Here is a 10,212-nt window from a genome sequence, read left to right on the forward strand (position 1 = left end):
CAGAGATGCTTTATACCTTCAAGGAGAGGTCGATGAATATGTCAGTCGTCTGACATTAAAAAGATTAAAAAGAATTCTTCGTCTTCCTGCTCCTGGACCGACTGGGTTTGAAAATTTCGTCTCAGATGAACAATTATGCCTTGATATTAAAAGATTAGGATATTCTGCAACATTGACTAATCCTACTCAATTTAAGAGACGATTTCTACCATCAGTATGGCATCTGCTCTTCTCGATACTAAATCGGTGCCTTACATAAAAAACCCAAGGAATTGATACGTGCAGTAGCACATTCCTAAAATTCTTTCATGGCATAGTGTTTTCAAGACACTATGACTATGCACTTGTCATTTTGAATGAATTACTTGAGGTGGTCAACGCTAAAAGGTTCCCGTCCAAAGCTAGAAAATTTGTGCCATTTCAAAGATTTCTACAACTTTTTATTAAAGCTATGATGGATGCGAATGAAGATATTTCGGCCAGACCGAATTCCAAAAAAGGGCCAACATTCGTCATGACAAGAATTCGACAACATAAGGAAGTTGAAGATTTAGATTCTATTATGCCAGTTCCACTAGAGTTGATTGCTCTAGCTGATCAGAACGCTCAGTGTGTTATAGACTATAGAAGAGTGATATATCCGATAGTTCAGCCAGAACCGGTTGAACTTGCCCAAGGATCAGCCCATGCCTCAGCAGAGAGAGATATAGGAGTAGAAAAGAGAGTTCAGACACAAGGGGTACCTGAACAGGGAATTGAGCTGAGAGAAAATGTAAATGAGAGGGGTGAACTGGTGCGGGGAGCTTCTGATCAGCAACGCACTTTAACTGCCAGAGCTTCTCCTAGTTCGGAAGCTACTGAATCCGATAATCGAGCAGATTCTGGTGATGATGATAACAATGATGATGATGATGCAACAAACGCRCATAATATTCATATTGGAACATTTGTTGATGATCTTGCTACAATTTTCCTGGAATATGCAGCTCAACAACCTTGTCCAAGTCTAAGGTCTCTATCGTTTAATGTTGATGAATGTGATGATTATGATTGCATTCTTCAAGATATATCTAATGAAGGAGGAGATGAGGGAGTTGAAGTTGAAAAACAAGAGAGTTTGAGAGAAAGGGAAGCAAAAGAACATGGAGAGGGTGTCAGTTTGAGAGAAAGGGAAGCAAAAGAACATGGAGAGGGTGTGAGTGGAGCAGAAAAAGAAGTACAAGCTCCTTCCCAAACCGAAATAGTTAGCCGGGCACCCACATCTGCTACTGACATTCATGTGTTGAATGTTAGTATCGAACAAGACATAGCGAGCCCAGCTATGCATTTGAACACCCTTCCTATCCACTCAGTTGGTTCTCAACAACCAACTGTTTCAATTTCACACGGGGATTTAGCTCATACGCTAACTACTTCTCAATCGGAGAATGTAGTTATTGAAACAAGTAGGCCGCTGCCCCAGCCTACGCCTTYGATTCTATGCACCTCGAGTTTAGAGCCCATACATTTAGGTACACAAGAGTCAGGAGCATCTGTTGCTCCAAGTGCAGTTCTGAGTGAACTAGCCGGAACGACCGAAGTGATGTCTTTTGACATATCACAAGGACAGGTCAGAAGTCCTACCAATGCTAACATTACGCCAACATTGAATGTAGGCACTTCAGTTTACTCAACTGTTGTTTCAACTGGTATTCTACGTGAACCAGGTGTGATTTTACCCGACTTTGTGTCAAGGGAATATTTGGACGGCGCCCTAAAGGYTGTTCAAGAAAACTTTGATGCACAAATTGCTAGTTTGAAGAGGTTGTTGAAGAGAAAAGAGCATGTTGTAGAAGAGCCATCATCTGCGCCATCACCACCACCTGTACCAGAACSGTCAGTACCAGATCAATCGGTGGACGAGCTAAAATCACTTTTATATGCTAAGTTGATGGCTTCTCAAAGTGAAGACGCGGAAGATGCAGATTTGGTTGGTATTCTCCACCAACAAATAGATGCTAACCTTGTAATTAGAGCCCCAGAGTCCTTGACTTTTCAGTATGTGATTAGTGCTAATTTCTCTAAAGTTAGTAACTTGACCACATCTAATACCCTAGATCTGAAACGTTCAATGGATGCTCTTGTCGAAAGGGTGTCTATACTTGAAGAAACTTGCAAGTCTCAAGCCGAATCTCTTAAACGAAGACATGACGATCAAGATGTTCCTGATAGTCATTAGGGGGAGAGAAAAAAACAGAGATTGGCTGAGACATCTCTACAAGGTGCAAGATTGGGTGAAGAGTCACTACCTCAGGACGTAACTACTGAAGGTTCTGCCCYGAAAAMAATTCGGGAAAGAATAATTGAGGCTGTCGTTATTGAAGATGAAAAAGTGGAGGCAAGTCCAATGATCAAGCCAATGGTTGAAAAGCCGGCGGACTCCACAGTAGAAACAAGGTTGTTAATGGACTTGTCTGCCAATGTAGGGTTCAACAGTGCATTCTCTACTACTTTGGGTGGAGAGCTGGATTTTGGTGAAGACGTTGATAACATTGACGAGTCAACTGGAATGTATTTTGATTTTGAAGCTGACTTAGATGAAGAAGATCTAGTTTTTCCCGTTCAAGGTGATCCTCAGTCTATTCCAGAATCGTGTACTGCTGCTTTACCTGACGTGCCTGAAGTCAGTACTCCAAGAGAAACTGTTGATCCTACTGAAATCTTCTCAAAGAATTACATTCCTTTCCATATCAGAGCAAACTTCTTTGGTTATGATCGCGAAAGAATTCGAGANGAAACTGTTGATCCTACTGAAATCTTCTCAAAGAATTACATTCCTTTCCATATCAGAGCAAACTTCTTTGGTTATGATCGCGATAGAATCCGAGAGCCATACTTGGAAGATATCTACTTTGGGATATTCATTCGTCACAGAAAATTGCTTAGTGGTGACAGAGTTCTAGGAATCCACAARAAGCCAAAAGATTATCGAATTGAATATCGTCACCTCTTGAAAGCCAAGTGCCAGCCTATCAGTAAAGTTCGTACAAAGCATAAAATTGTCACGATCAAACAAATTGATGCTCAGAAACTGTTAAGAATTTGGTATCCGGTGTTTACAGTTACAAGGCAGGATGGCCAGATCTGGAGATTCAGCGAAGCTGATTTCTCGAACTTATATTTAGATGACCTCGAATACATGTACTTTGAACTCAAGAACATGACTGTTAGAAAGGAAGGATAACTGGTAGCTCTGGATGCAATTAAGAGATTCATTTGAAATCATGTAAAGCTGTCAATGGTTATTGATGTTCAAATGGGTCTTGAAGACAGTCAACGAATTATCAATCTCAAAAGACCTAATCAAGATTTAGAAGACATTGACGGCTATCCAGTCTACATGGTTCTTGAGAGCCCAGAGTTCGGAGTCATCTATTTCGCTCAACTTCAAGTCAAAAAATTCATGAGATTCAGTGAGTTGAACAAGTATTCTGACGGTACGATTAAGCTTGTAAGAAGGGCGCTGCACTTGAAAAGGGTGATGGATGATAAGGCTGCGGAATCTGAACGAATGAGTTCCAAAGAAAGATACTTGCTCGTCAACGCTATAAATTTGCTCGAGGAGAAGATTCAWTACAGAAATGCTCTGAGAAGGTTAGAGAAAATCCTTGGACTGCGCAAAACGAAGTTTACAAGAGTCCAAACTTGAATCCAAAGGGGGAGAATGTTGGGTTCAAGTTAGTGCTTTAATGTTGTATTCAAGTTTCTCCTTAGTATAGTTGTTTTGTGATTCCTTGTAATTGTAATTAACAATCGTTATTAGCAGATTGATCAAGATTAGTACTGTAATATTCTCTCTCTCAATCTAATCATCTTTTGACAATCTTCTTTCTACCTTTATGTTCATCATGATCTATGAAGATTATATCATGTTTGTATGAAATCTAGACTCATCATATGCACACCATGGGATTCGAACCCGTGACCTGCTCTGATACCAATTGTTAAGTCCAAGATTCATACAAATATGATAAGATCTTCAAGAATCAAGATGAATAGAATAGTAGAGAGAATATCATCAAAGATTGATTTGATTGAGAGAGAGAAAATTACAGCTCTAATCTTGATTACAATTCTGCTAATGACTTTGTAATGACAACTACAATGAAAATACTATTTATACTAAGGAAAATAGTAAAGCTACACTATTACAAAGCAAGTAAAATAAACGAGAAACTTGAATACAACATTAACGCTCTTACTTAAACCCAACAAGGATCACGCTCACCAGAAAACTTGGGAGGTTTACAAGCAAGCAACATTTTGATATCTCATCCTTTTTGTACTGAGGACGAAGTAAGGGGTACAGATGTACCAGTTACTGGTGTACTAGCTCCGGCTTCCTCCTGATAATCGGGACTTCTTACTACTTCTGGATTATTTCGAGTTGTACGTCCCAACAAATTCACCAAACTTTCTTGGAACTCTCCCAATTCTGCTGCCAACATTTCTTGGGTAATAAATCTAGGATCAGGAACATTGTTCCACCCCTTGCTCTTCCTCTTCCATGACCAGACATTGAACTTTCTTGAGCTGACAGTTCTTGTTCTTGTCTAGTATCTCTACCTCTTCCTCAACCATTGCTACAACTTCGCGTTTCTATTGTCATTACATTTTCCAGGTCCTCTCCTTGTGTTACGTTTCTTCTTCCCCGACCTCTTCCATAACCAGTAGAGGTCCTTTCTGATTGATTGGGATTATCTGCCATTTCTCAGTATATAACTCCTTTTGTCACATTTAAACACACATGATTATTTTCATAATCAAAAGATAATAACACATTCATCCTCAAGCCTATCCATAACTCAGATTATATCAATCATATATAATCTATCTTTCTCATAAGAGGTTCAGCTATAACATATTTCCCATGTTCATAGACCCAATGAAACCTATTATCATAACTTTCCACACCTCTAGTTTAAGTCTAAGTATTTCGCAAATACCCCGATCCTTTAAACTAAGGCTTTGATACCAACTGTAACAACCCACATATTCTATATACCGATAATCCACATATATATACTCATAACACAGAATGAAATATCATTTACAAAACCTGTGCTAAACAAAGATTCTCTTGAATACATTTATGAGCAACTAAATGTAATTTATTCTAAACTTTTCCCTTTCCTTTATCTTGCGAGGTATGATGACCTGCAAAACAGGTTAGTCCAACAACTAGGCATTAGACCAAATAGGTCTAGTAAGTGTATAAATCTCAAACGAATAACATACTTTCCAAACAATCAGTTCAGAATCAAACCTATTCAAATACATATACTTATTTATATCTCTCGTGGTTACACCGCCATTACATCTCTCTCGCGGTAATACCGCCATTACATCTCTCTCGCGGTTACACCGCCAATTCATCTCTCTCGCGGTTACACCGCCATTACATCTCTCTCGCGGTTACACCGCCATCAGATCTCTCTCGCGGTTACATCGCCATCAGATCTCTCTCGCGGTTATACCAAAAATTCTCACACATTAGCCGGATTTGAAGTCCGGTCAACCTTGTTCGGATAGGAAGTCCGGACAAACACTTAAAATATTAAGAGGGTTACATCGACCACGCCTTGAACGATTTAACTTTAAATTGGACAACACTTAGGCGATTTAGGGCTTACATCGAACAACACATGAGCGGTTCAAGAATAAACCGAATTACACTTGGGCGGTTTAAGGAGATATCCGGTCAACTCTTGGGTGATTTATGGTTAATTCGGTCACCCCTTGACCGATTTAGGGTTGAATCCGGACAACGCTTGGCCGGTTTAGATGAAATCCGGTCAGCCTTTGTCCGGTTTAAGGAGAATCCGCACAATATGAATTATAAATCATAATAACCAGTTGCAATAACTGCTAAAATGTATGCAAACAGAAAATACTCAAAGCTTAATACACTCACCTTACAAACGATGTTGAACGGATTTGAACCTGTGATTTACCAGTCTGCAATCTCTCAATTGACTTTTGTACTCAAGAACTTCAGCAACCCTTTATTTCTCATATGCACTTGCTATAAATAGCAAGTGCATAAACCGCCATCACATAATTATATTCCATAATAACCACTCACACACACATCTAATATATATATATATATATTATATATACTAATTTCTAAATCTATAACCAAAATTACGAAACCCGAATATTACACAAATTTACTCAGTTTCCAGAAAATATTTTTCTGATTCCATTAAACCTTGAAGATGGCAAAGCCGATTAGAGATGCATGCAGGATTCTACCATTCTTCAAAACATAAATTTTCATGACCAGACTTTACATGCAATGGGGTTTTCTCCTACTTTCTTAAAGATCGAAGAACACGGATCATAGATTATCATCCTTTTTGAAGACATTTTCAGGTCTTTGATGAACAATCTCCCCTCTTTAATTTTCCAGAAATTTTACTAAAAGATCAAGTAGGAGTAGGAGGATGAAAACTTTTGATATTCGATAAAAGTAGGATAACTAGTATCGTACCTTTTTCTTAGAATCTTGAATATTCTTCAAGATTGACAAAACTTCTTGAAGGTTTGCTTGAAGAAATCGGCTGGAGGGTGGTTTGCTTTAGAGAGATGAAAAGCTTATGCTAAGAATTTGGAAATGAGAGTTTTTCAAAGGATGTGGGGTATTTATATGAGAATTTTAAACAAGGAAATGGGCTGGCCTCTAAAGGCCCAAACGCAAATAAAACTTTTATTATTATATTTTAAATAAGATTAAGCACACTTAGATTCAGAACCCACCAAAATAATTTACTAATAATGACACTATTAAATCCAAAACTCCACCTTTTACTAAAAATCATTTGGACATTTAAATGAGACTTTTGCATGTTAAATTTTAAAATTTTATAATATCAACTTTAATTTATTGGCAGCATTTCTAAAATATTTGGCATTACGCAAGTTAACTTCATCAGTTACCCGCCGAGGCGTGATCTTCCGAACTAAATTTGGGAACTAAGCCAGATGAACTCTAATCATCGTAGATAGATCCTAGAAAAATATAATTCTAAATATAGGACCTAAAATAAGGAGCTAACTTGAAACTTAGAAATGACAGAATGTCACATTCGGCCAATCCAAAAACACTTCAGGACGCTGTGAACTTAGCGACAAAACTCACCAACAATGCTATTCGGTCAGGAGCATTTGCAAATGATAAAGTCAAGGGTAAGAGAAGAATGGAGGAGCCCATGAGAAAGAACTTCTGCGAGAAGGGCGGTAAGGCCAAAAAGGTAATAAGAAACTTTGTGGCTCAGACACAGACAGGAGAAAAGGACAAGGGAACTTACCCTAGGTGTGGCAAGTGCAATAATCACCATGGTGGGAGATGCATCATCTGTCTCAGATGCAACAAAGGAGGTCATTTCGCTAGAGATTGCTGGAGCGGAGGGAGACGAACCTGCCATGAGTGCGGAAGCCTGGATCACTTTAGGAATGCATGCCTAAGACTGAACCGAGGGCCAGTTACTAACCCAACACGACCAGTCAACCAAGGAAATCAAGGAGGCCAAGAACTAGGTCGAGCGTTTGAGATTGGGGTAGAAGAAGCCAGGCTAGACTCAAACGTAGTCATAGGTACATTCCTCCGGAACACTCATTACGCATCCGTATTATTTGATTCTGGAGCAGATAAGAGCTTTGTGTCACTAGGATTTAGACCAAAGATTAGTTTAAAGTTGCAAAAGCTAAAAGAAGATTTTGTTATTAAGTTTGCTGATGGACAGGAAGTTAGGACTAATGACGTAATCACGAATTGTACCTTACGTTTAGCCGAGCAAGACTTTAGCATAGACCTTATTCCAAACAGATTAGGAAGCTTTGATGTAGTTGTGGGTGTGGATTGGCTATCCAAAAATCAAGCCGATATATGTTGTTCTAAGAAGACCATCCGAATATTTAAAGGAAGGGAAACGCTTGTGGTGCACGAAGAGAAGTCCCATAGAAATTTCAAGTTAGTAACATGTATGAAGATGCGAAAATACTTGAAAAAGTAATATGTCGCGTTTATGGCTCACATTGTGGATAAGGAATCGAAGAGAAACGCATCCAGGATTTTCCCATAGTTCGGGATTTTCCCAAGGTATTTCCTGATGAGCTGCCAGGATTACCCCCGTTACGGCAAGTCGAATTCCACATTGACTTAATTCCTGGAGCAGCATTCGTAGCCAAATCACCTTATCGTTTGGCACCCTCGGAAATGAAAGAATTGTCAGAACAACTAAAGAAGCTACTCGACAAAGGATTCATCAGACCCAGCTCTTCACCCTGCGGAGCTCCAGTATTATTTGTTAAAAAGAAAGACGGATCCCTTCGAATGTGCATCGATTATAGGGAACTCAATAAGCTGACCATCAAGAACCGATATCCCCTTCCTCGAATTGATGACTTGTTCGATCAACTTCAAGGTGACACTTACTTTTCAAAGATCGATATTCGATCCGGATACCATCAGATGAGGGTCCGTGAGGTAGATGTTCCTAAGACGGCGTTCAGAACTCGTTATGGTCATTATGAATTCTTAGTTATGCCCTTTGGGTTAACTAACGCGCCAGCACTCTTCATGGATTTAATGAATAGGGTATGTAGGCCATATTTGGATAAGTTTGTGATTGTATTTATAGATGACATACTGATCTATTCGTAAAACAAGGAGGAGCATGAACAGCACTTAAAGTTGATACTTGAGCTGTTAAGGGATCAGAAATTGTATGCCAAGTTCTCCAAATGCAAATTTTGGATTCGTGAGGTGCACTTCCTTGGTCATGTGGTAAATTAGAAGGGAATTCATGTTGATCGTACCAAAGTTGAGGCTATAAAGAAGTGGGAAGGCCCAAGGACCTTGACAGAAATTCGCCAATTTCTCGGTTTAGCAGGTTACTATCGCTGTTTTATTTCAAATTTCTCCAAGATTGCACAACCATTGCGGCATTAACCCAGAAGGATAAGGAGTTCATGTGGGGAGAAAAGCAAGAAGAAGCATTCCAATTGCTCAAGCATAAGCTATGTCACGCACCGATCTTAGTCCTATCAAAAGGTATAGAGAATTTTGTGGTATACTTCGATGCGTCACACCAAGGCTTGGGATGTGTGCTGATGCAAAATGACAAGGCATTGCTTATGCATCAAGGCAACTCAAGGTTCATGAAAAGAACTACACCACTCACGACTTGGAGCTAGGAGCAGTGGTGTTGGCACTCAAGATTTGGAGACATTATCTCTGCGGCACCAAATGCACCATCTTCACTGATCACAAAAGTCTTCAACATATCCTAGATCAAAAGATGTTGAACATGAGGCAACGAAGATGGGTTGAACTTCTCAACGATTATGATTGTGAAATACAGTACCACCCGGGGAAAGCTAACGTGATAGTAGACACCTTAAGCCGGAAAGAAAGGGTGAAACCGTCAAGGGTATGAGCCATGGGGATGCTGATTCAAACGAACCTAAAAACATAAATTCTTGAAGCTCAAAAAAGGCGTTGAAAACGGAGAATCTGAAGAATGAGACCTTGCATCACTTAGAGAAGGAATTTGAAACTCGAGCAGATGGGGTGCGTTACTTTAGAGATAGAGTTTGGATACCAAAGGACGACAGCCTTTGGTCAACAATTTTGGAGGAAGCACATTGCTCAAGATACTCAATCCACCCAGGAACCGATAAGATGTACAAAGAGCTAAGAGAGTATTACTGGTGGCCAGGAATGAAGAAGGACGCTGCTTTATACGTAATCTGATGCTTAACATGCGAAAGGGTAAAAGCTGAGCATCAGAAACCATCTGATCTCCTTCAGCAACCAGAGATTCCCCAATGGAAGTGGGATCAAATATCGATGGACTTCCTTAGTAAGTTACCTAAGACTACGAAAGGATATGACATAATTTGGGTCATAGTGGATCTGCTTACGAAATCCGCGCACTTTTTACCTGTTCGAGAAGACTTAGTACGGAAAGGCTTGCACAGTTATATATCAATGTAATCGTATCGCGTCATGAACTACCTATTTCTATCATCTCAGACAGAGATAGCCGTTTTATTCACGATTATGGCGATTAGTTCAAAAGGCACTAGGCACAAGGATGGACTTAAGCACTTCCTATCATCCTCAAACGGATGGGCAAATAGAAAGGACTATCCAAACGCTAGAGG

General features: G+C 39.6%; 1 protein-coding gene across 1 annotated transcript; it reads left to right on the top strand.

The window, feature by feature from the left end:
• The first annotated feature begins 7,121 nt into the window (after positions 1–7,121).
• On the top strand, positions 7,122–8,057 carry LOC112499905. Its single transcript, XM_025103174.1, has one exon. The coding sequence runs from the start codon at positions 7,122–7,124 to the stop codon at positions 8,055–8,057; it is 936 nt and encodes a 311-aa protein (XP_024958942.1).
• Positions 8,058–10,212: the final 2,155 nt, after the last annotated feature.

The sequence above is a fragment of the Cynara cardunculus genome (assembly GCF_001531365.2).
Source record: "Cynara cardunculus var. scolymus isolate 2C chromosome LG 17, CcrdV1, whole genome shotgun sequence".
Taxonomy (NCBI): domain Eukaryota; kingdom Viridiplantae; phylum Streptophyta; class Magnoliopsida; order Asterales; family Asteraceae; genus Cynara; species Cynara cardunculus.

Coding starts and splice junctions, on each gene's coding strand:
- LOC112499905 (XM_025103174.1), top strand. CDS start 7,122: ATGTCACATTCGGCCAATCCAAAAACACTTCAGGACGCTGTGAACTTA.